This window comes from Euleptes europaea, chromosome 1, assembly GCF_029931775.1.
Source record: "Euleptes europaea isolate rEulEur1 chromosome 1, rEulEur1.hap1, whole genome shotgun sequence".
Taxonomy (NCBI): domain Eukaryota; kingdom Metazoa; phylum Chordata; class Lepidosauria; order Squamata; family Sphaerodactylidae; genus Euleptes; species Euleptes europaea.
This window is the reverse complement of record NC_079312.1, coordinates 1,090,445-1,116,329: the sequence shown is the minus strand read 5'-3', so window position 1 is coordinate 1,116,329 and position 25,885 is coordinate 1,090,445. Positions and strand designations below refer to the sequence as shown.

General features: G+C 50.6%; 3 protein-coding genes across 3 annotated transcripts; 2 read left to right on the top strand and 1 right to left on the bottom strand.

The window, feature by feature from the left end:
- Positions 1-3,859: 3,859 nt before the first annotated feature.
- LOC130493263 (zinc finger protein 271-like) lies at positions 3,860-5,176 on the top strand (the record flags this gene model as incomplete). Its single annotated transcript, XM_056866963.1, is given in 1 exon segment — positions 3,860-5,176. A coding segment is annotated over 1 exon segment (1,317 nt), but the record flags the coding sequence as incomplete, so codon positions are not given.
- Positions 5,177-10,058: 4,882 nt separating this feature from the next.
- LOC130493262 (H-2 class II histocompatibility antigen, E-S beta chain-like) lies at positions 10,059-18,128 on the bottom strand. The gene is made up of 5 exons (XM_056866961.1): positions 18,038-18,128; positions 15,141-15,563; positions 13,860-14,141; positions 11,037-11,150; positions 10,059-10,135 (listed from the first exon to the last, which is right to left on the bottom strand). Exons 1-5 carry the CDS (start codon positions 18,126-18,128, stop codon positions 10,059-10,061), a joined length of 987 nt encoding a protein of 328 aa, XP_056722939.1.
- Positions 18,129-20,383: 2,255 nt separating this feature from the next.
- Positions 20,384-25,087, top strand: LOC130480709 (mamu class II histocompatibility antigen, DR alpha chain-like). Its single transcript, XM_056853336.1, has 4 exons — positions 20,384-20,462; positions 21,522-21,782; positions 23,993-24,274; positions 24,933-25,087. The coding sequence occupies exons 1-4, from the start codon at positions 20,384-20,386 to the stop codon at positions 25,085-25,087; spliced, it is 777 nt and encodes a 258-aa protein (XP_056709314.1).
- Positions 25,088-25,885: the final 798 nt, after the last annotated feature.

The following is a 25,885-nucleotide window of genomic DNA, read 5'->3' as shown; positions in this document are numbered from 1 at the left end:
TATGTGGTGACCTCCTGGCAGGAATGCCCGAAATACTATGGACGCAGAAAGGGGACGTGCCGGCTGCCATAATAATCATAAGCATGCAGTCAAACCTGATGCCAGGGCACCCACGTTACATGCAAATATTCCAAATGCCCGCAGGCAGCACTCAAGAAGGAGAGGAAAGAAGCCAAGAGAAAAACCCTTTGGAGTGGAGCTGGTTTCTGTTCGTATGGCTTTGTTGTTTAGATAAACATGATGGGACCGGAATGTCGTGACTGACCATCTTTTCTCTCTGTGGTGAAACTGAACACATATGAACACATAAAGCTGCCTTATTCTGAATCAGACCCTTGGTCCGTCAAGGTCGGTATTGTCTACGCAGACTGGCAGTGGCTCCCCAAGTCTTTCCCATCACTTACTGCCTAGTCTTTTTTATCTCGTGAAGTGAGGGTTGAACCTGGGGCATACTGACCTTGAACCATGAGGGAAGATGGGGTAGAAATGTTTTAATAAATAAGTAAAATTAATATCAATCTGCTGTTAGTCCATCTCATCCAGCATTTTCTTCTTGGATTGGAAGAGGGCTTCTGGCGACTTAGATGCCAGTGTGAGCGTGGATCCTGTGCTGGGCATGTTGGTGGCAACCTCTTTGTCAGAATTCTGTGAATAGTTGGTTTCCTTGAAGGATGTTGACAAAGTTCTTGGGTTCTGTGAACAGTTAAATGGGGTTTGAACAGCAGACATCTTTTAAGGGAGGGGGAAATTTGGGTCTGTTATTTTATTCTGGTTTGTTTGGAAATGTTGCAATCCTCTTGGGCGCACACCTTAATGTGGTGAGGGGGTACCATGGACTATCTAAAAAACAAATCGGTGGGTTGCAGATGAAACCAAGCCTGAACTTTCCCTAGAAGCTAAACTGACTAAGTCTATCATACTTAGGTCACATTGTGAGAAAACAAGAGTCACTGGAAAAGGCAATAATACTTAGAAAAGTGGAAGGCAGCAGGAAAAGAGGAAGACCCAATAGGAGATCATAGAAACATAGAGTTCGAAGGGACCTCCAGGGTCATCTAGTCCAACCCCCTGCACAATGCAGGAAATTCACAACTATCTCCCTCCCACACACACCCTCCCACGGCCAAAGCCAACTCAGATTGACTCTATAAAAGAAGCCATGGACCTCACTTTACAAGACTGGAGCAAGGCTGTTAACGAGAGGGCGTTTTGGAGGAGATTGATTCATAGGATCGCCATGAGTCAAAAGCGACTTCATGGCCCTTCACATATACACATTATTGTAAACTGCCTTTGAACAACAAGGAAAGATAGGATACAAATGTTTTAATAAATAAAAAATAAAGCTGGTTGGCACCTGGTATGTGGGGTGCCCCCAGGTCCATTTTATCCCCAGTGCTTGTTAATCTCTGCTTAAGACAGTTGGCCATGATAGAAGCTTGACAGTGAATTTGCCACCAATATGCTGACGACACCCAGATTTATGTCTCAGAATTCAAGCTTCTGGGGGCAGCAGTGAAAGTCCGGGGCCATCCCTGTGGTCCGTTGTCTGAGGGTGCACATGAACACATGAAACTGCCGTATACTGAATCAGACTCCCCCTTGGTCCATCAAAGTCAGTCTTGTCTACTCAGACCGGCAGCGGCTCTCTGGGGTCTCAGGCAGAGGTCTTTCACATCACCTGCTTGCCTAGTCCCTTTAACTGGAGGTGCCAGGGATTGAACCTGGGACCTTCTTCATGCCAAGCAGATGCTCTTCCACCGAGCCACAGCCCCTCCCCAGACCAAAGGGAGGTGATGCCTTTGGCTGATGTTGACCTGCAAGACTTTGATGGGGTTGCTTTCCAGAGTAGATCAACTTAAGAGCTTGGGAGTATTCCTGAGTCCAGCTGGTTGGTGGTGTTACTAAGAGTGACCTTCCTTCAAACTCATCCCTTAACCAGACCCTGCAGACCTGGCTATACTGACACTACTGGATGCTACTGGAACCACCAGGTTAGACTACTGTAACATGGTCTCAGTGGGGCTGCCTTTGATGGTATCTCTGAAACTGGGTGGTACAAACTCAGGAGGTGGTAAGTGCTCCTTCCCTGGAGGTTTTTAAGTAGAGGCTAGATGGCCACCTGTCAGCAATGCTGATTCTATGACCTTAGGCAGTTCATGAGAGGCAGTTCATGAAAGGGAGGGCATCTTGGCCATCTTCTGGGCATAGCATAGGGGTCACTGGGTGTGTGTGGGAGAGGTAGTTGTGAAATTCCTGCATTGTGCAGGGGGTTGGACTAGATGACCCTGGTGGTCCCAACTCTTATGATTCTATGGAATGCATCTGCCGGGGTCCTCTCCCAGAATCAACCACTCTGAACTCCTAACTTGAGCGGTGCATCAATTGTGTGAACAGACTGCTGGACCTGATGGGCCTTGGTCTGATCCAGTAGGGCCTTTCTTATGTTCTTATGTGATAGCCATATATTTGCTTCCAGGCCCAATTCAAAGTGCAGGTTATGATCTTTAAAAACCTGCACAGCCAGAAGACTGAGTCATGTCTCACAGTATATTCCCCTGAAGAGCCAGTCAGTTCCTCTGACAAAGGGAGTTCTGACTCTCAAAAGCCTGTACCCTGGAAGATCTTTTTGGTCTCTTAAGGCGCTACTATGGGGGTCAGGAAGCAATTTTCCTCCATGCCAAATTGGCCAGGGATCCTGGAGTTGTTGTGTTTTTGTGTTTTTGTTTTGCTTTTTGCTATCTTCTGGGCATGGAGTAGGGCATCACTGGGGGTGGAGGTAGTTGTACTTTTCCTGCATGTGCAGTGGGATGGACTAGATGACCCTGGTGGTCCCTTCCAGCTCTTATGTTTCTATGATTCTGTTCTACTGGACTCGAACCTAGCTCTTCTACTGCAGACCAGTACCGCTACCCACCTGAAACCATCTTGCATTCCTTAGCCTCTTTCTTAAAGTGCCTTCCCTTAGGACTGTCCCTTCAGCCACAGCAAGATCACTGCCCTTTTCTGTGGTGGGTCCAGTCCTCCCGAATGGCCTACCAGAATGAGTGAAGAGGGGACCCTCAATGTGCCACATTTAGGAAGGCATGTGAGGTAGTCTTAGAGAGCGTTTGGAGGAGGGAGAGTTGTTTCAGCAGGCGTGGCTGCGTGTGTTCTCTTTTCAGTTTGAGAATCCTGTGTTTTCTTTTAAATTCTTGTGTATCTTCAATCTTGAGTGTTTTAAATTGGTGATTTGTGTATTTTAATCTTGTTAATTTAGACTGTTGGTAATTTGCTTCTTTACAGGTTGGTTGCTAATTTTTTAACTGCCTTGAGTCTGGGGATTTAAATTGGGAGAGAGATTTTAAATAAATACATTCCAGGGTCTCTGGTGAAGCTTTTCTCTGTCCTGATTTCCATGCTTGAGATGTGCAGAAGCTACGCATCCAGCTTATTGCTTATAAAGGACCCAAAGCTCTGTACACTGCACCCCATTGTCAGAGGTCTAAAGCCAACCAGAAATGATTCTTTAAGGCAGGGGAACATCTGCCACTTCCACTGTGTGTTGGATTTGTTCCCTGATCCAAGGTTCTGTTTCTCCTCATCTGGTATCTCTCTTTCTGTAGGTAATCAGGAGGAGAGTGAGAAAAACAGCAAAGAGCAAAAAAAGGGATTGACAGCAAAGCAAGAGAAGGGAAAGGAATTAATTGCTTTGGAAAGTGGCAACTTACATGAAATTCCAGTCCAAGAGGAATGTCACAAAGGAAATGTTTCTGTTGACCCTGGAAAGACCCTTCTGACTAGTGAATTCTTCAGTAGTAATTCAGGCCTTAGCACATGTGATGGAATAGATAATGTGGAAGACCCACATAAATGTTCCATGAGTAGAAAGAATTTCGAAGCAAATACATGCTTAACAATCCATGCAGGGGAGAAACCATATAAATGCTCTGAATGTGGAAAGAGCTTTACCAAGAGAGAGCACCTTACTTCACATCGAAGAACCCACACAGGAGAGAAGCCGTACCAATGTTCAGAGTGTGGAAAGCGCTTCAGTCAGAGTATAAACCTCACTTCTCATCAAAGAATCCACACAGGGGAGAAACCATATAAATGTTCTGAGTGTGGGAAGAGCTTCACTCAGCGAGAGCACCTGGCGTCACATCATAGAATCCACACTGGGGAAAAACCATATCAGTGCTCAGAGTGTGGAATCAGCTTCAGCCAGAGCACAAATCTTACTTCTCATCAGAGAATCCACACTGGGGAGAAACCGTATACGTGCGCAGAGTGTGGAAGGAGCTTCAGTCGGAGCACCGACCTAGCCATCCATCAAAGAATCCACACTGGGGATAAGCCATATTCGTGCACAGAATGTAAGAAGAACTTCAGTCGTAGCTCAGACCTTGTTACCCATCTAAGAATCCACACAGGGGAGAAACCGTACAAGTGTTCCGTGTGTGAGAAGAGCTTCAGTCAAAGATCAGCGCTTACTTTACATTACAGAACCCATACAGGGGAGAAACCATATGTATGCTCAGAATGTGGAAAGAGTTTCAGTCACAGCAATAGTTTTACTTCCCATCAAAGAATCCACACAGGGGAGAAACCATATGTGTGTACAGAGTGTGGGAAGAGCTTCAGTCAGAGCTCGGATCTTTCTATCCATCAGAGAATCCACACAGGGGAGAAGCCATATACCTGTTGGGATTGTGGAAAGACCTTCAGTCACCGCAACAGCCTTACTTCCCATAAAAGAATGCACACAGGGAAGAAACCATACACATGCTCAGAGTGTGGAAAGACCTTCAGCCAGAGCTCAGACCTGGTTATCCATCAGAGAATGCACACAGGGGAGAAACCATTTACATGTCCCGAGTGCGGAAAAAGCTTTAGTCGGAGTTCAGACCTGGTGATCCATCAAAGAATCCACACAGGAGAGAAACCGTATACCTGTTCAGAGTGTGAAAAGAGGTTCTGTCGGAGTTCGGACCTTGTTATCCATCAGAGGACCCACACAGGAGAGAAGCCATATCAATGCTTAGAGTGTGGAAAGAGCTTCGCTAAGAGAGAGAACCTGATTTCCCATCAAAAAATTCACACAGGGGAGAAGCCGTATACATGCGTAGAGTGTGGAAAGAGCTTCCGTCACAGCTCAGGGCTTACTTCCCATCAAAGAATCCACACAGGGTAGAAACCATATACATGCTTAGAAACATTCTAAATAAATACATAAAATAATGGTCACAACAAGAGCCTTGCTTCTCATCAAAGAATCCACATAGGAGAGAAATCATACTTAGGCTCTGAGTGATGAAAGACCTGTCGTTGGAGCTGAAATCACTGGTCACATTGAATAATTTCCAGGATGGTGAATCCCAGACATTTTTAAAAGTTTGTTGTATGGAAAGGACATTATTGTTCATGGTAATTGTACAGGTTGGCCAAAGTGGTTTAAACATGTTAGTGGGTCGTGGTTTGCCCCTCTTGCATATGTGTTTTTGGAAATGAGGCAAAGAAAGTTTAATTTAAATTTAGAATTTAATGATGAGGTCAAAACTTTGCATTGAGTGAGGCTTTGATAGCCTTTTGAGGGCCTAGATATGCATCCCAAAAGAACATGGCCCTTGATTGTGTGCATGGAGGTCCTTTGTATCTTTCTGCCATGCTCATGTGTAACAGAGTTTTGTTTATCCCTCCTTCTTCCATGCTTGTTGATGAGAGCAAACATGGATATCCTTTTATCCACTGGTCTTTATTCTTTTATTCTTGACGTACTTCATTTTTCAGATTGTCCCAGGTGGTCATCTTTCCCCATACTTGTATCTGACCATTTTCTATCATTTGTAGTGTTTTTTCCCCCATGATGATTTTGCTTATTGTATGAATAAAGCCCTTCATTTTTATTCTTGCTGCCTCAGCCTTCACTTGTGTTCCAACTTAAATCCTGGTCACAGGATATTATCTTTGTCATATATCTAGTTCCAAACTGAGTCTCCCATTCTCAGCATTGCAAATCTATGGGTTTTTTTGTGGGGGAGGAGAGGAGGCACCCTTTTTTCATAGGACGGTCTCCAGACCCCTCACCATCTGTGTTGCCCTCCTTTGGACACGTTATGATACTGGTTCTCGTGGTCATTCCCAGTGTTGAATTTTCGTAGTTTTGGCTACCTCTGGCTGCACACTCTGGGTAAAAGATACGGAGCAGTCAAGACCTCCCCAGCTTGTGGTGGCTGGTGTTGGAAACAATATTGAACTGGAGGGGGGACTTGTGCCAAATTCAGTGGGGCTATATAGGAACCCGGCTCTGATTTGGTAAAAACGGGATGCCTTCCTTTTCATCTCAGAGATGGAAGGGAGCGCCATGGTCATTGACTCCTTCCCTCGCCAACACAGGAACTACAACAGTAGTATCTTGCGTGTGGTTCTGTGTGTGTGTTTGTTTTTTTGATTGCTTTATAATTTTAAATACTGTTTGTAACTGTTCAAATTTTTTACTGTTTTTATGTGTACCCCCTTGGGGGCCTTGATTGGGTGGAAAAGGCAGCATAAAAATATTCTAAATAGTAAATTTGTGTAATGTTATGGCATGTTGCTGAGCCAACACTACTACCCCAGACTGTCTCTACCACAAGCACACAGGAAGGCAAAGCAGACGTGAGCCCAGCTGCAGGAACACAGTATTCTCCTCCACCATGTTCTTCAGGCATTAAGCAATTAAAATATTTTAAAAAGAAAAGAATGCATCCTTTTTACTGACAGGAGCAACCAAGTCTCAGGACAGTATGCATTTTCCTGAGGACACTGGAGAAAAACTCAGAAAGGCTCACTAGCTACCTTGGTGTAAATCTTATTGCACCATTTAAATAAATTATCTTCACTGGCTTCAAGTGTCGCAGGGAGCGCGAGCACTGCTCCCCCCTCCCCCCCATACACACACGCAGCACCCGGTTCTTCTCAATCCCTCTCCTGAATCCCAGGCAAACACCAGCCCGCCCCCTGCATGGCTCCTGATTGCAGGGGTGCGAGTCGAGTTGCAGGGAGTCCCCAAGGTTAGTTGTGGGTGTGGAGACGCATCGGTGGTCCCTTTTATTTTGGAGAATCGGGGACCTCCCTCCTTTCCCAGCCAGGCAAAAAGGCTCTGCTTCCAATACCCCCCTCCAGCCACTCCCCTTTAATTTAATTTGCTTCATTCCCCCCCCCCCCACAGTTCCCCCTGCTCATTTGTGCAAACGAGTCTGAAAACGGATTCAGGAAATGGATTCACCAATGTTGGAGGGGGGGGGGTCATGCCTGTGTGCAGAGAGGAGAGAGGGAGAGCTGGGGGGTGGAAGCTTGCCCAGGACCCCTCCCCCGGACCGTTTTGCAACCCAAATGCACTTCCCAATCACACCATCCTTCCCAGCTGTGGCCTCTGGCTTTGCAGGGGGGGGGATCAGAGTATCTCCCCCCACACACACACACTTTCCCTGCCTGTCTAGGAAGCGGGATGTTCTCCTTTTAACTGCCAGGCTCCCGGCGAGGGAAAAATGGAGTTTGTCTTATCCCTGGCACCTTTCACGACAGAAATCCAGCAGCTCAGGCCTTTGGAGGGGATAATGTGACGAGTTTTTCCCCAGGGGGAGGGAGTGAAAGGGATTTGGAAGAGGCTTGGCTGCTGATCTGGGGTTGTTTCTTCCCAAACCTGCCAAGAGAAACTCGTGCATTTCTTCACAGGGGAAGGAACCACGCCTTCCTCCAGCCACTTCGGATTCCTCCCCCCCACCCCACTTTTAACAAGTCTGCTTTCCAAGAGATGGATGAGCCTCTGCTCAACAGGATTCTGGTGCCTGCAGAGACACCTGCAGTGGGGGTTGAGTAGTTATTTTAGTCCTAGGGCATTATATTTCAGGGAGTTTTGATTTATTTGCTTTGTAATCAGCCTTTCTCACATAGATTCAAAGCAGGGTGCAAAATTTGAAAGGAATGCAAGAGAAACAGTATAAGACACAATAAACAGGGAAATGAATAGATTACACAATAGATATCTATCTACTTCATTTATATCCAGCTCTTCTCCCTAAAGCTGCTAATAAAACCATCCCCTTTCTCCATTTTACCCTCACAACAGCCCCATAAAGTCAGTTAAACTGAGATTGTGCGATTGGCCCTAGCTTCCATGGCCCAGTGGGGATTCGAACCTGGGTCTCCAGATCCTAGGAAATGCCACACACACACTCTAACCACTACACCACACTGGCTCTCAAAACTAGAAAACGGCGCCATAAAAACATGCCAGACAATTCAAAACCTGTTTTAGTGAGACAAAATAAACGTCCTTTTAAGGGCTCAACAATCCTAACTTATTTATTTATTATTTTAAATTTCTGTGTCACCTTCCCCAGTCAAAGCCAGGCTGAGGGTGAGTAACAACATTAAAAAAGCATTTTAAAATACATATGCATTTATTTATTTTAAAGAAAATTATAACTGACCTGTACAGGTTCTCTGGACAGGAGCTCTGGGTAATTTCAGTGGAAACAAAGGGTTTCTATCTGACAACCATAACTCATCAGAACACAAACCTTTCAAAACTGACCACTTGCTTCAGGAGGATCATGGGAGGAAGCACAGACAAGATGGGTGAAGTAGATCCCCTCCTTTGCCAAACAAACCTCCAGACAATTTGCCAATCGCGAGGTTTTCTTTAGGTTAATGCACATAAGAATAATACTCTAGAGGAAGTACATGCATGGAGAGTACTGAATGTTAAAGGAGAAAAATAGAGCAAAATACCACTTTGCATTTAGCCTGAGGACTTGCAGCGGCAGATTTCCCTCTAAAACAATATCGTGATTACAAAACTAAGTTTTATTCTTCTGTTCACCATGACCCTTCACTGGGGTCACTCACTTGCTCTGCCATGTGTAAAGCACTGTCCAGTCATAGCTGACTTGTGGTGACCTCGTGAGGTTTTCAAGGCAAGAGACGTTCAGAGGTGGTTTGCCATTGCCTGTTTCTGTGTAGCAACCCTGGACTTCCATGGAGGTCTCCCATCCAACTATTAACCAGGGACAACCCTGCTAAGCTTCTGAGATCTGATGAGGTAAGGCTAGCCTGGGCCATCCAGTTCTGGTCAACCCTACCCTACAAGATTGTTGTGGAGAAAAATAGGGTGAGAAGGGTGATAGCTCTGTAATCTGTTAGCAGCTCCTCAGAGGAAGAGTTTGATAAAATCTAAGCTGAGAGGCTTCCAGACTTTGTCTAAAGGGCTCAACTCACATAGACAACTCTCTATAAAGTATTTTTTTTAATTAGACAAAATCCGAAATGGAAACAGTCCAGCCAGTAAAAGTCATCAGTGAAGATTAATAAATGTCTCTTTTTGTAGCCTATTTTCAGCAGCAGTTGTGAGCGGGTGATCTTGCCAAACTGTGAACTTTCCAGAAATCCCAGCAGTACCCAACAGCAGTTTTAGCAACAGTCAGTCAAAATGCTGGCTGAACACAGATTATTTGGGAGCAGGGATCCGTAGAAGAAAATGAATTTCCATGGGTGGGACCTGGAGCCATCTGGACTAACTGAGGAGCGCTGTCAGGAAAGAGGAGAGAAAGAACATTAAAGAAAGATAAATAAATAAGGCACAAAACAAAAGGAACAACAGGACAATCTGGCAAGATTAAGAACATAAGATTCCCACCCACTACCTACCAATTCAGAGATTATATGGGCCTCCTCCATTTGACCCACATAATCATCTTAGCGTTTAAGTAAAAACAACACCTGCTGGCACTTAAAACAATAAATCCAATATAAGCCGATACACTTCTAAAGAAATTTAATCAACTTTAACTGTCTTTGAACTGAAGCCAGAATTTCAACATCTCCAGTTCATTGGTGTTGAAGGGGGACTCAATGGAATGCTAAGAGGGACATACATTAAATGTCCCTGTACTAGGCAGGGAAAAGTTCCCATTGCACCCTGGTAGAGAATTTATTTATTTTTATTTATCTCATTTGTACTCTGCATTGCTTTCCAATGAAGACTTCAAGCTGCTTACAACATCCTTACGGCTTAAAACACCCTCTCTTAAAGAGCTTCAGAACTGGAAGCTGATGTCCGGGGTAACCGGTGATGTCCCATTGCCAACCTTGCTGGCAAAGGCTTCCAGTCCTCCTGGCAGATGGGGCATCCTTTGTAATTTAAGAATTGGGACCCTCCCTTATCCTGTGCCCTTTTATGCCCCCCTCTGACTAAGAATTAAGGGCTGCTCCTGACTGGAAGCCAGCCTGGATTTGTCAGGAACTACCAGTCCTTTCTGAGATCTTGGCTCACCCCGCTGCACAGCCTTGGCCCTTCTCCCTCCCAGGGGAGATATGCAGGAAAGGCCCTTCCATCGCCCACCTTGAATGTCAAACCAAACCAAGCGTCTAGTCCTCAAGATGCCACCCTGGAAACTTGCAAGAGGACCCCCACACACACAGAGTTCTGGTCCTCTAGGATAAATTAAAAATAACAACAGAGGTCCTCTACCACCTTTTCCATCTCATTTCAGACTTTGGTACCTTTGGTACCTTTTGATTTTATTGATTCAATAGTAGGAGATTGGGTTGCCAACCTCCAGGTGATGGCTGGAGATCTCCCACTATTACAACTGATCTCCAGGCAACAGAGCTCAGTTCACCTGGAGAAAATGGCTGCTTTGGACTCGATGGCATTATAACCCATTGAAGTCCCTCCCCTACCTAAACCCCACCCTCCTCAAGCTCCACCCCCCAAATCTCCAGGTATTTCCTAGCCCAGAGCTGGCAACCCTAGTAGGAGACCAGCTTGGTATGCGGAACCCAAACCAAAACTGTCTGGGGAAGAAAGAGAATACTGACCACTACCCCCACCCCCTGAGGCCCGGGTCTCTTATTCTTAACAGCAAAGGAGGTCCAGTTCATATGGACCCCAGTGTGGAACAGAAGATGAAAGAGACCTGGGCGGTGGGAGCGGGGGTTGCAGCTCCCCAGAACCTTTCAAACCCTCCCTGCTTTGTTCCTCCCTCACCAGCCATCCCCCCCCACCCTCTTACCATTCCTAGCCCTCAGGTAGAGGCAGAGTCCCACAGCTCCAAAGGCCACCCCCAGCACGACCCCCACAGCCCCCGTCAACACTTTGGTCTTGGCAGAGTGTGATGACCTCGGCTCTGTAGAGAAAGAAGACAGGTCCCGTGAAGACATGGCTCACAAGGGGGATTCAGTCCAGTAGCTACGCAAAGGCACGATCCATGCCTGGACCAGATCTTACAGATCACAGAGACTAGGCTGAGCTGTGAGGTCAGCATGGTTAGATTCCCATTGAGATCCTGCACCCCCCCTTCAGGGAGTGGGGAAGAGGAACAGCATTCCCAGAGCATTTGTTGTGTTTCCACTAGAGTTGCCAACTCTCCGTTGGGAAATTCCTGGAGATTTGGGGATGGAACCTGTGGTGGATGAGGAGGGGAGGATTTTCAGCAGGGTCTATAGAATGCTATAGACTCCACCTGCCAAAGCTGCCATCTACTCCAGAGGAAATTATCTCTGTAGTCTGTAAATCACTTAAATTCTTGATCTCCAGGCCCCACCTGGAGGTTAGTAAAAAAAAATCACAGCCGCTATGGCCAAAGATATATGTGTATATATCTCCATTCATTAAAGTGTACCAATCACATATAAGTACAAATAGGAACCTATCAACTAAGCGCACCTAACTATAAATAAAGCCAACAAGAATTCAAAACACGCCCTACATAGAGCCATACTGTGTCCATACCACAGAAGTATAAATTAGCTACTGCTGACAATACACAAGGCCAGCATATTATCTGCCCAACATAGCACCATTATGAATCAAAAGTAAGGTCAGTACTGGTGAAACAGGATCCTGGTAAATTCCTGTTTACATAAGTAGTCTTCTTCAGTCTCCTACTATTTTATGTAATGCTGCCAAATTGCAATTCTGTAATTGCCATCTGTCCAATATGACGTTGCCAAAGTTGTAATGCTAAAGAGGTACATAATACATCAAAAGTTAACATGCTGCAATGAAGTAACAATACCAATAACCAGAATGATGACCAAAACGAAACTGAAATGCTACACTTACCAAGGGGTGCCAATGGCGTGTTCCCTTGACACCCTTTTTGAGCAAGCAAAATGAGATTCTTGGGAGCAAAAATGTTAGAAGTGCTCTTGATGGGTTGCAGGTGATTCATGTCTTTAAGTGTATTAAAGGTATATTTACAAAAAGACTGTAATTGCAGGCTGTATTAAGACCTTTAGGAATGAGGGTATTAAATAAATATATGAAACTAGCTTCCTGTTGTGCAAGGATTTTTTTTCTGTTTTGTTTGACAAAGGCTTCATGCCGGTATTGCCATACCACAAAAAATCTTAGATCCATGTCTGCGTGTTTAAGTTTCTTAAAATGCTCAACTAGGAGATTCTAGAACCATATTTCTAATTCTAGAAACCACCAACTCAGAACCATCTTATTTCTATGTTCCAGCAATTATTCCTCAGAGACATTGAAAAGTTAGAAAAAAGGGAAAAACCCATCTATGGCAAGTTTAGTGCCTCAGATTGGGAGGTAATTGAGAAATTATCTAAGGATTTGCACATAACCTTGAAACCAGTGGATAAAGGAGGTGCTACAGTTATCTTAAACCCTGAGGACAATATTAGACAGTTCATTGGTTCCTGTAGGTTATCTGGGCTGTGTGACCGTGGTCTTGGTATTTTCTTTTCTGACGTTTCGCCAGCAGCTGTGGCAGGCGTCTTCAGAGGAGTAACACTGAAGGACAGTGGGTAGGAAGAGTATTAGAGAGTGTCTGCGCCTGTTACACTCTCTAATAACTTTGGCCATAGCGGCTGTGATTTTTTTTTTTACTAACAGTGGTACACCACCAGTCCCACCTGGAGGTTGGCAAACTGAGTTTCCACTACCAAAGTGAAGCAGTCAACTGGGAGAACAGGAAGATGTCCGGATGTAACTCTAACAAAGAATAATTTATTTAGGGGAAATGGCCAGAGAGACATGAGACTTCCTGTTCAAAATGGAGACAAAGCAACACTTTGCAGAGAATTAAGAGATCTTTGGAGCAGTTCCACGTTGCCTGTGGATGCTGAGAGGGCCTCAGGAACCCCAAGGGCCTATGACTCTGGGGGTCTTTAAAGGCTGGAGAACAGCCCCTCCCCCAAGTAAGGCACATTTCTCAACAATTATGAACCTCCCGGAAAGGAGAGGAGAGCCTGAAGGGATTTTATTATTTGGTTTTCAGGGATCACAAGCAGTCTTCAGAATGATTTGAGAATATCAGAGAACAGCAGAGGCTAGATGGCCATCTGTCAGCAGTGCTGATTCTGTGAACTTAGGCAGATCGTGAGAGCAGGAAGGGTTGCCTCAGTGCTTGGCTCTCATGGCCCGTTCTTACATGCCCAGGGTAGTGCCAATCGCCACTTTGGAGTCAGGAAGCACTTTTCCTCCGGGCCAGATTGGCCAGGGATCCTGAAGGGTTCTTGTTTTTTGGCCACCTTCTGGACATGGAGTGGGGGTCACTGGGGCTGTGGGTGGTGGTGGTCAGGAATTCAGCAAATATTGAGGGACAAGGATTGAGGGACACCTCCAAAATCTTCTACCCCTCCTTTAGTTCCACCTCTCTTGCCAAATGTGTAAGGATTTTTTTTTTTTTTGCAGGATCAGAACCAGATCTGACGTCACACCACCCAGCCAGAATCCTCCCTGGGAAGCATCTGCTGGGTCAGCAAAAACTCTGGGCTTGTCAGAGTTGATGCAGGATCATGGAGGTCCCGTCCACCTTGCATGATTGTGTGTCCACGGGAAAGGGGAGGAAGGAGGAAGCCCTCCAGCCTCTTACCCCATTGCACGGTGATGGGCTCCGTCACGCTGCTGTGCTCCACCTGGCAGGCGTAGACGTCCCCCTGCTCGGGCACCGTCTCCAGCATCACCTGGTCCTGGAAGGTCCAGTCCCCATTCTGGAACTTTTCCGAGTATCCGACCCCCTCCGTCTGCTTCTGCCCGTTCTTCAGCCACTTGATATTAATCTCAGAGGGGTAATATCCTGCCGCGGTGCAGATGAGGAGGCTGTGGTGGCCAAGGGGCTCAGTCTTGGTGTGGGAGATTCTCACTGTGGGCTGAACTGGAGCAGGGGAGAAGGAGGGAAATTTCAGAAACTCTGGAGAACCAGAAAAGCACAGACCAACTGAGAAGAGGAAGATCAGTTTGGGGCACCACAATTTAAGAAAGATGAAGACAAGCTGGAACGTGTCCAGAGGAGGGCAACAAAGATGGTGAGGGGTCTGGAGACCAAGTCCTATGAGGAAAAGTTGAAGGAGCTGGGTATGTTTAGCCTGGAGAGGAGAAGACTGAGAGGGGACATGATAACCATCTTCAAGTACTTGAAGGGCTGTCATATAGAGGAGGGTGCCGAGTTGTTTTCTGTTGCCCCAGAAGGTCGGACCAGAACCAACGGGTTGAAATTAAATCAAAAGAGTCTCCATCTTGACATTAGGAAGAATTTTCTAACAGAGCAGTTCCTCAGTGGAACAGGCTTCCTCAGGAGGTGGTAAGTGCTCCTTCCCTTAAGCAGAGGCTAGATGGCCATCTGTCAGCAATGCTAGTTCTATGGCCTTGGGCAGTTCATGGGAGGGAGGGCACCTTGGCCATCTTCTAGGCATAGAGTAGGCATCACTGGGGGTGGGGGGGGGAGGTAGTTGTGAGTTTCCTGCATTGTGCCGGGGGTTGGACTAGATGACCCTGGTGGTACCTTCCAACTCTATGATTCTATGTTCCTATGTAAAAAAAAAAAAAAACATCTGTGCAGATCCAGCTTTTCCCATTTTTCCACTTAGATTTCCCCTCCTCCTGGGTGGTAGGAGGGTGTAATGGGTGCAGCTCCCACTTTCTGTGCTGGTGGGGAGGTTCTCCAGGGGTGGGGGTCAAGCTGGGCTGGAGGGGGCTGCCTGAGAAGTCTGCCCTGCCGCCCCTGAAGCTGCTTTCTGAGTCGCCTACCTCCCTCCACCCTCCTGGCCCTTCTTCTCCCCATCCCCAAAGGCTGGAGCCCCTGAACGCAGGGGTGGGGGGTGGTGTAGGGGAAAGCCCCCCATAGGATCCAGCCAGCCTCACCCCCCCATCTTACTCGTCCAGCTGTTGAGGAAGCCCTCATCGATCCTGTGGTTGTGGCGGCAGAAGGAGTCCACCTGGGCCACCCGTCTGGCCAGCTCATGTGGGTCGCGGTTGAAGCGCTCGACATAGTTCTCGCACAGCGGGGAGAGGGCCACGAAGCGCCCGAGGTGGCTGTCGAAGCGCCAGCACTCCTGCCGGTCCCAGATCTCCCGGTAGAAGAAGCGCACCTCGCCCGCAGTCCCGTTGGTGAAGCGGCACTCGAACTTCTCCTGGGCCAAGAAATGGGCGTCTGGGCGGTGGGTGGGAATGAGAGAATGGTCAGGAGGAGAGGGGCTCCTGGGGGTGGGGAGGGGGCCCGGGCACAGACGAACACCAGTGAGAACCCCCTCGGAGGCAATGTCCTCGGTCTCTGGGCAGAAGCCCCCGTGGCGGCTCCCTGAGGAAGATGGTTTTCCAGAAGGCAGAGAGAAAATTGGTTCTCGTAGGTTATCCGGGCTGTGTAACCGTGGTCTTGGTATTTTCTTTCCTGACGTTTCACCAGCAGCTGTGGCAGGCATCTTCAGAGGAGTAACACTGAAGGACAGTGTCTCTCCTCAGTGTTACTCCTCTGAAGATGCCGGCCACAGCTGCTGGCGAAACGTCAGGAAAGAAAATACCAAGACCACGGTCACACAGCCCGGATAACCTACAAGAACCAATGAACTCTGACTGTGAAAGCCTTCGACAATATGCAGAGAGAAAATATTGTCGAAGGCAGCAGGAAAAGAGGAAGACCCATCAAGAGATGGCTGGACTAAAGGAAGCCAGCCATGGCCCTCACTTTGCAAGATCTGAGCAAGGCTGTTAAGGATAGGGACATGGATTCATTGGGTCGCCATGAGGCTTGACGGCACTTAACACACACACACACACACACACACACACAGAGAGAGAGAGAGAGAGAGAGAGAGAGAGAGAGAGAGAGAGAGAGAGAGAGAGAGAGAGAGAGAGAGAGAGAAGGGGACGGGGGGGGATGTGTGTGCAAAGAGTCAATGAGATTTCTGTCTCCCCATGCTCCTTTCCCCTTCCTTGGCCCTAAGCAGCCTGGTTCTTTTCGGTGGTGGTGGTGGTGGGGAGTAGAGGTCAGGGTCAGGGAGAGTGACTGGCCCCAAGGTCACCGGCTCCCCCAGAATGCAGCCAGCGCTCTACCCATTGCAACACACTGCTCCTGGAGTCTGAGGGTGCAGCCTCCACCCGTTTCTACCCAAGGACCCTACACCCTGGGACACTACAGGTCACACCCAGCCCGTGATCTCAGAACCAGACTACGCTAATGCACCATCCTTGGGTCTCCCCTTGGAGACCTCCTCTGCTCAAAAGCTGAAAGGAGGAGACGGAGGTCCCTGAGAGGACTGACCCACATTGGATTGGCAAGTCCAGAGCCTGCAGCGAGCGAGGTCAGGACCGGCTGCAACATCCCTTCAGCAGTTCCTCTCCCAAGCAGAGAATCTCACCAGACTGATTCTCCGGGGGGCCCTCCCTGCCGCACCCCCCCTTGGTGATTTCCTATCAAAACAAGGGGGTTCCTTCCTCCTCTTGCATCTGAGGAAGTGAGCTCCGACTCAGGGAAGTGCTTCCTGGAATAAACACAGTTAGGGTTCAAGGTCCCCACCCGCCCCAGGCTCCCTACCCCACTCCAAGAGAAAGGCTGGGAGAGGAAGGAATCTGACCCCTCGCCCACCTGCAAAGCCCTGCATGGCCCTGGGCCCTCCTGTCTAAAGGGACGCCTCTCCCCCTGCGCCCCACTGTGGCAGCTCCATTCACCCAAGCAGAGCCCACTGAAGCCCCCCCCCCAACCGCCCATGGGTCAGATCAGCAGCTGCCCGTTCAGACAGGGTCTTCTCTGCTGTGACTCCTGCCTGGAGGGAATGGCTAGTCTGAGGGGGCGAGGAAGGGACCCCAAATCTTCTGTCCTTCCACATAGTGTGCAAAAGAGGGGTGTTCAAGAGGGTGTTTTTATGCAATGGGGCCCTAGTTAAAGGGTACAAAAGTAGGGAATACTTGTAATTTTTTCCTTGTACCCATTACTCTGTTTTCAGTGCCTTGTTCTTCTCTTATGTAGTAGCTCCTGTCTTTGTCGCCATGCCTGTTGTGTTCCCGAAATTCTGGAATCCGCCCTGAGTCCCAGCAAGGGCGGGGGGCAGACCCAAGCAGGAATAACTCAATGGCCTTTACCTCTGGAGAGCTCAGAGCAGGACACTCCCGTTGGCCTTTCCTCCTTTTATAGAGAGGAAGGCGGAGAGGGGAGGACAGAAGAGCAGTGAGGGGATGCGGGGTGTGGGGGGTGTTTCCTGGCCGCTCTGTCCCCTGGCCTTGTTCCTCTGCCTTTAACGGCTGAAGCATTTGCAAGCATCGCTATTTTCAGAGAGGCCGGTGGAACTTTTCTTTGTCCTCCAGCTGCCAAAAGCAGAAAAGGGGGAGTATCAAATGTCTTGGGAACATCCTACCTGTGCCAAGGGGTCTGGGGGTTGGAACCCCCTGGACAAAGGGATCTGTCTCAAGCAGATGACTCCAGTGGGGTGTAGTGCTTACAGTGTCAGACGCAGATCTGGGAGACCCAGGTTCGAATCCCCACTCTGCCATGGAAGCTCGCTGGGTGACCTTGGGCCAGGCACATACTGTCAGGCAGGTCTACCTCACAGGGTCATTGTTGTGAGGATAACATGGAGGAGAGCAGTGCAAAGCTACTTGGGGTCACCACGGGGCAGAAAGGGGGGCATAAATGAAGTAAATACATAAAGTACCTAACAGGGCAAAGGGGAGGAATCTGACATCCCCTCCCCAACCTCAGGAAGAGGGTCCTCCCTTCCACTGTGAGGGGGAGGGGCCTGTCTCTCCAAGCCCCCTCTCATCCTCCCCACCCCTGCTTACCAGGGGTCTTGAGTCTTCTCTCTGCTCCAGCGACCAGGGCTGACCCCATCAGTGCCAACAGCACCTTCAGCAGGATCAGGCCGGGCCCCATGGCTGCCCCACGGAAAACCCACCTCCAGCTCTAGATGGAGACTTTGCTGCTGGGAACGACTTTTGCCTCTGGAGACCTGGGGAGGGGGCCAAGCCAGGGACCAAAGGAGGACCAATGAGAATTCCCTCTGAGGCAGCATCATCAGTCTCCGGGCAGAAGCACCCACAACAGCTCTTGTGAAAGATGTTTTTTAGGGACCGTGTTCAAAGAAGGCAGGGGGAAATGTGTGTGTGTGTGGGGGGGTGTCTATGCAGGGGGGTAGATTTAAGTGCTCAGTTTCTCCCTCCTACCCCTATTCCACCTCTGCAGTGGGGTCCCCCCCCCCAAAAAAAACCCATTGCTTTCTTCAAGTGGGGCAGCTTGCTTGGTCTGATGTGTTTAGGCCTTGGGACCTCTTTCTTTTGGGAGGGGCAAAGAAGCTCCCATCATGAGAGCCAACATGGTGTCGTGGTGGTTTGGAGCGGTGGAGTCTGATCTGGAGAACCGGGTTTGATTCCCCACTCCTCCACATGAGCGGTGGAGGCTAATCTGGCGAACCGAGTTGGTTTCCCCACTCCTACACACAAATCCAGCTGGGTGACCTTGGGCTAGTCACAGCTCTCTTAGCTCTTTGAGCAGGGATGGGCCTCCTTGTGATCTCTTGGCCTCTCAGCCCTGAGCAACCCCCCAGTCCCTGCAGCCCTCACCTGCCTCCGCCTTTGGTCCTGTCCAGAAGACCAGGAGGAAAAGACAGAGGGTCTTCCTGGGATGTGCCAGGAAGGGTGGGTTGGCACCCCTCCTGCCACACGGCGCCTAGAGCCCAAATGGGGACTGGTCCATGGAGCCCCCCCCCAAGTTGCAAGTGCTGACCATCAAAGCCCAAGAAGGGCCCACAAAGCTTATGAGGCCCCTCCCCTTCCCAGGGTGTACCTGGGGGGGAGGTGGTTTAGGTCCTTTGCTGCCATCACCCTCCCCACATCCTGGTGCCACCCTCCAGCCCCACAGATCTTCCTCATATCAGTTAGGACTTGGGGGAGCAGAAGGAGGGGGGTCCTGGCCTGGAATGGTCATTGGTGTGCTCAGCACCCAGCGGCAGGGCAGATTACCACCAGCCCCTGCAGGGGGTGGGTAAGGGGCAGTGCAGCATCCCGGGGGGGGGGGCATGGAACCAGACCCTCTGACACCTGGCATCCCCCCAGCTCAAAAGGCCCTTTCCTTGGAGACATGGGGAGGAGACCCCACAGAAGGTCTCTGGCTCCCACCTTGGCATGGCCAGGCTGGGGGGTACCTTTCTCTGTCAGCCAGAAACCCTGCGGAGCCCCCTCCAGACAGAGCAGCATGAGGCCTCCCGGTGTGTCTTTCCACAGGTGGTTCTTTCCTCATGTCTTCTTCTTGGGGGGGTGGGGAGAATGCTGCGATCAGGAACCCCCAGCTGGAGGAGGGGCCCTTCTGAGCAGCACCAGAAACTGCTGGAAGGGTTTTGGGGGTATTTCTAAGATCCCAGGAGGGAGGGGTATGTGCCTCTTTGGAGATTCCCGAGGAGCCACTGCACATGTGTGTGTGCGGGGGGTTGCTCTCCCCATCAACCCATGTGCAAAGCCAGGCTGCTTGGCCTTTTTCACCTAGGGCCGGGGCCCAGCTGGCAGCTTTTGGCTTCCAGTGGCAGGGAGTTCCAGTGGCAGGAAGGGCCTTGGCTCAGCGCAAGAGCCTCTGCTCTCCATGCAGAAGGTCCCGGGTTTGGTCCCGGCATCTGCTGAGTAAAAAAGGATCATCTGGTCACAGTGGAGGTGAAAGACCCTTTTCTGTCTGAGCCCTGGAGAGCTGCTGCCAGTCTGAGTAGGCAAGACCAGCCTTTATGGACCACCAGGGGTCCCACTCAGTAGGAAGCAGCTTCGTGTGTCCGTCTATGGCTGTTACCGCACTAGGTATTCCCACCGATGTATTAAGAGTTTGAAAACGTTATAAAAAATACTGTTCGCACTTTGTTTGGCCCCTTTAGCTGTGAAGACGTCTTCCAACCATTTTTTAGCCGTGGCATCCAAAACCCCTTTTAAAGCGATGTTTTTTATCAGTCGCCGGGGCGGCTTCCTGGGGCTCTTCCACCCGGCAACAGACAGGTCAGCACCCGGGTCTTTTCTCATTGGCTGCCTTGGCCCAGCTCTCCTCCACCGCGACCCCCACCCCGAAACCGGAGTCGATCCGGCGCGGCGCCCCTGCCCCGCTGCCCCCCTTTACTGCCCGGGTCTCCCTCCACTCTGGGCGCCTCCGCCTCGGAGATGGCAGTGGGAATGGGGGGCTTGGCGGAGTACCTGTGGCTGCTGCTGCCCCTCCTGGGGGGGCTTCTGGTGGTGCCAGGTAAGAGACACCCCCCAGGTACCTTGGGGGGGGCAACGGGGGAAGCCGGGCAGGGGGTGGATCTGAAAGGAGGAATCAATGGGCGGCTGGAGGGACTGGCTTTACTTTCGGGAGGGGGGGTCAACAACCGGGGGAACAAGGTGGGGTCGCCTGGAATGGGGAAAGGGTCCCTCCTTTGCCAAGGGGGATTCTTCCCCAGAGTTGTATGTCGCCTTGCCAGTCAACGCCAAGCAGAGGAGAGCGGGAGGAAGGAACCCCCCGTAGAAGAGAGGGGCCGGACCCTCTGCCGCCGTCCCCACCCCGCACACGCACCGGGAATCAGGCTGGGCGTCCGGTTCTGGGGACCCCACTCGGCGGGGCAGCCCGTCTTCTCCCCAGTCCCCCCCCCAGCGGCGATGCCTCCGACGGTCGGTTCCGAAAGGGCTCCCTGCGTCCCCCGCCCGCCCCACGAAGTGCCCTTCCTCCCGAGGGGGGGTGCAGAGGATCGCCCCCCGAAGAAAGCTGGCTGGAGCCTTCCGCCTCGGGGCTTGGGGCTGCCGGAGTTGGAGGGGGGGCAACCTCGGGGGGACCGGAGCCCTCCGGGGCGCGAGCCCCCCTCTCCGGATCGCAGAGCTCGCTGGAAGCCGCTTGGGACGAGACCCGAGGGAGGTCCCTGCCCCGCGGCGGCTGCCAAGGAAGCAGCCGGCCTCGATCCGATCCCCTGGCCCCCGAGGAGGAGAGGGCGGGCGCCTTCCGCAGCCTCCCCTTCCTCGGGCAGACATCCCGGATCCCTCCTCCCGCGCGCAGGGAGGGAGGAGAGCACAAGCCCCGAGCGGAGGTTGCCAGCCTCCAGGCGGGGGCTGGAGTTCTCCCGGGAGCGCAGCCGCGGACTGCAGGGCTCCCTTCCCCTGGAGGAAAGGGCTGCGTTGGAGGGCGGACCCCCCCTCCCCAGGCAGGCGCCGCCCCCAGACCCCCAGGGATTTCCCCCCAAGCTGGCGAGGGGGGCAGCTCCGCCCCGGCCCCCCTCCGGCCCACGCCCGGCCGGGCTCTCTCTCTCTCTCTCTCTCCTGGCCCGGACAGCGGAGGACGAGACGTCGGTGGTGGTCTTCGCGCAGCGCGGCCGGAGCTCGGCGGCGGGGGGCCCCGGCGAGTTCATGTACGAGGTCAACGGCGACGAGGTCTTCCACGTGGACCCGCAGCGCCAGAAGGCCGTCTGGCGGCTGCCCCGCTTCCAGCAGTTCGCCGCCGTCCAGGCCGAGGGGGCCCAGGGGGCCCTGGGCGTGGTCCGCCGCAACCTGGACACCCTCATGCGCCTCTCCAACCACACCCCGGCCCAGAACGGTACCTTTCATTCATTCATTCATTCATTCATTCATTCATTCATTTATTCATTCATCTTCATTCATTCATTCATTCATTCATCTTCATTCATTCATTCATCTTCATTCATTCATAGCCTTATTTATTGGCACAATAGCTAAAACATCACGTACAAAAATGGGACTTCAAGGGAAGTAATACTACCATTTTATTCTGCATTGGTCAGACCTCACTTGGACTCCTGTGTCCAGTTTTGGGCTCCACAACTTAAGAAGGATGTGGACAAGTTGGAGCGGGTCCAGAGGAGGGCGACCAGAATGGTCAGAGGTCTGGAATCCAGATGCCCTATGGAGTTGGGTTTGCTTAGTTTGGAGAAGAGAAGGTTGAGGGGAGACATGGTAGCCATGTTTAAATATTTGAAGGGCTGTCATGTGGATGAGGGAACCAGCTTGTTCTCCGTTGCTCCAGAGATTGGGACACGGAGGAATGGATTTAAACTAAGAGAAAAGCGACTCCACCTGAACATTAGGAAGATCTTCCTGATGGTGAGGGCTGTTCGACGGTGGGATGCGCTGCCTCGGAGAGTGGTGGAGTCCCTGTCTTTGGAGGTCTTTAAGCAGAGGCTGGATGGCCATCTGTCAGGAGTGCTTTGATTGTGGGATCCTGCATGGGGGGGAGGGTTGGGGTCACTGGGGATGTGGGGGGAGGTAGTTGTTAATTTCCTGCATTGTGCAAGGGGTTGGACTAGATGACCCTGGTGGTCCCTTCCAACTCTATAATTCTATGATTCTACAACACCCAATACAAAATACAAGGCAATTATAAAATGGCCATACTTTGGCCACACCTATACAAATAATTACAAACAGCCATATAGAGACCAGGGAGACCATTATATAACCTGAACGGTACCTCTCAGACGCCCCCCCCCCTCTGCCTGGCACCTGCCCCCTCTGCCCTCCCCGGCCTCAAATTGAGGAAGGACCTCTTATTTCCCCGTGTTGGGAATCCGGTTCTGACAGCCAGGTTTCCGTCTAGTTTTAGATGCGCCTACGGACCTGAGTCTGCTCCTAAGTAGCTGTAAGGCATGATACCTTCCCAGCCTGCCTCAAGAGGGACCCTCTCCTGGGATCCATTCCGAGGGTCCAACCAGTTTGTTTATGCCCACTTTATGCCCTTCCTTCCTCACCAACTTGAATCCAAAGTGGCTTGCATCATTCTCCTCCATTTTACCCTCACAACAACCCTTTGGGGTAGGTTAGGCTGACTCATTCAAAGTCACCCTGCAAGCCTCCCTGGCAGAAGGGGGATTCAAACCTGAGCCTCCCAGATCCTAGTCTGACACTTTAACCACTACACCGTCCGGAAGATCCAGGTTCGAATCTCCACTCACATCATGGAAGCTCTCTGGGTGACCTTGGGCCAGTCAAGATCTCTCAGCCTAACCTGCCTCACAGGGTTGTTGTGAGGGTAAAATAAAATGCAGGCGAGGAGAACGACGTAAGCCACTTTGGGCCACCATTGGAGAGAAAGTCGGAGTATAAATGAATGAATGAATTAATTAATTAATTAACACACCGCACTGGTTTTCAACAGTCAGGGTCAACTAATGGCTCAAACAGGGGACGATTCTCCCCTCTACCGATTGTCAAATGATCATATCCCCCCATTCCCCCCCACTTTCCCAGAGAACTCAACCCCCCATCCAGTGTCATTTCCCCTTCCCATCCTCCTGAGAGATCCCCCCCACAAGAGGCTGCCTGTTGCTGCTCTTCCTGTGGGGCTGGTGGGCCTCTAGAGCCCATCTTGTGCCAGGTGGGTCCAGACAGGCCCCCTCCCCACACTGAAATGTTCAGCTAAGGAGAAGAAGAAGAAAAGTTGTTTTTTATACCTCGCTTTTCTCTACAGAAAGGAGTCTCAAAGTGGCTTACAATCACCTCCCCCACCCCACAACAGGCCCTTGTGAGGTAGGTGGGGCTGAGAGAGTCCGGAGAGAACTGTGACTGGCCCAAGATCACCCAGTAAGCTGCAAATGGGGAAGTGGGAAATCGAACCCAGTTCTCCAGACTAGAGTCCACAGCTTTTAACCACTGTACCACGCTGGCTTTTGTGGGGCATCTTTCCTCTTTAGTGAGTGCAAGTTTCATTCTGGGACTCTTTGGGAACTGTCAAGGGGGCCTTGGTCTTGGACCCTGCAATACAAACACTTGTTTCACACCGCTCCCTTCTAGTCCCCCCAAAGGTGACGGTGTACCCGGAGATGCCGGTGGCCCTGGGGGAGCCCAACGTGCTCGTCTGCCTGGCGAACGAGTTCTCGCCCCCGGTGATCAGTCTGACCTGGCTGAAGAATGGGCAGGAGGTGAAGGACCGGGTGGAGGAGACGGACTTCTACCCCAGCACAGACTATTCCTTCCGCAAGTTCTCCTACCTGACCTTCATCCCTGAGGCCGAGGACATCTACTACTGCCGAGTGGAGCACTGGGGGCTGGCCCAGCCCCTCACCAGGGAGTGGAGTAATGATGTGTTTTTTGTTGTTGGTTTTAATGGTTTTTAAGATGTGCTTTTATTGTGTATGTTTTTAATCTGTTAGCTTTGGTGGCCCGGACAAGGGCGAAAAGGTGGGGTATACATTTTGTAAACACACACCAAACCCCTCTGCATCAATATCAGCAGTCTCCCACTGTCCAGCCTCCCCTTGGAAGGCTGCCCCATCTATTTCATGTTCTTTATGATAGGCAGAAATGCAAGAGGTGAAGCCGCCCCTCTGGTTGATGTAAAAGTTCTGGAGAGCCGCTGCCAGTCAGAATAGACATGACGGATTATGATGGACCGAGGGCCTGATTCAGGATAAGGGATTTCCATGTGTTCATCCCCTTAATCTTCCTCTCCTGCTACCCTTTGGTCTGATCCTGCCCAAGCCCCCTTCCCTGGCCCAGATCTAGTTAACACTGCTCATGCCTTACTCTGAAAAATGACACAGTAACACCTCCAGATGTACAGGAGAAACTGGGACGGCTGCCCTTGAATGTCTCCATGATGGGTTTTTGGGTCAAAGCTGGGAGCAGAACTCTTAGCGATACCCTTAAAGAATCCCAAGGAAAGAAATCCCAGGGGAGGCGCGCTGGATCATGTTTCCGGTTTTGCCTCTGCTAACCCGCCTTCCTTTCTCAGATGCTGACATGGATGAGCCCCTCCCGGAGACAGCGGAGAACATGGTGTGTGGCCTGGGCCTGGTCGTGGGCATCATGGGCATCATTGTGGGCATCGTCTTCACCATCAAGAGCCGGCAGATGAATGAGGCCAACTTACGCCGGAGGCCGATGTGAGTCCCACCTGTAGCAGCCGAAGAGCTTGGAGCGGGAGACACACAGGTGGGGCTGGGGGAGGGCTCCTCTCCTGGTGGCTTCTGGGTGCCAAAGGAAGGTGAGGGGCGTGGACAGGAAGGGAGGAGCAGGAAAGACCATCTCTGTGTTCCGGAGCGGGGAGCTTGAAAAGCCACTCCTGCAAACTAACAAGTCACAGGGACCAGATGGTATTCATCCTAGAGTTCTTCAAGAACTCAAATGGGAAATTGCTGAACTCCTAACAAAGACATGTAACATTGTCCCTTTGATCAGCCTCTGTCCCAGAGGACTAGAGAATGGCCAATGTAATACCCATTTATTAAAAAGGTTCCAGAGGGGAACCAGGAAATTACAGGCCGGTTAGCTGAACGTCTGTTCCAGGTAAATTGATGGAAAGCATTATTAAAGATAGAATTGTCAAGCTGCTGAGCAAAACCCAATGTTTGCCTGCTGAGCAAAACCCAATGTGGCCTCTGTAAGGGTAGGTCCTGTCTCACTAACCTATTGGAGTTTTTTGAAAGTGTCAATAACCTGTGGACATTGTATATTTGGATTTCCAAAAGGCTTTTGACAAAGTCCCCCACCAAAGACTGCTAAGCAAACTTCAAAGTCATGGGATAAGAGGCAAGTCCTCTTATGGATTGAGAGGTGGCTGAAAAACAGGAAGCAGAGAGTAGGAATCAATGGTCAGTTCTCACAATGGAGGGATGTGAGCAGTGGGGTCTCTCAGGGGTCTGTGTTGGGACCGGTGCTTTTCAACCTGGTCATCAATGACCTGGA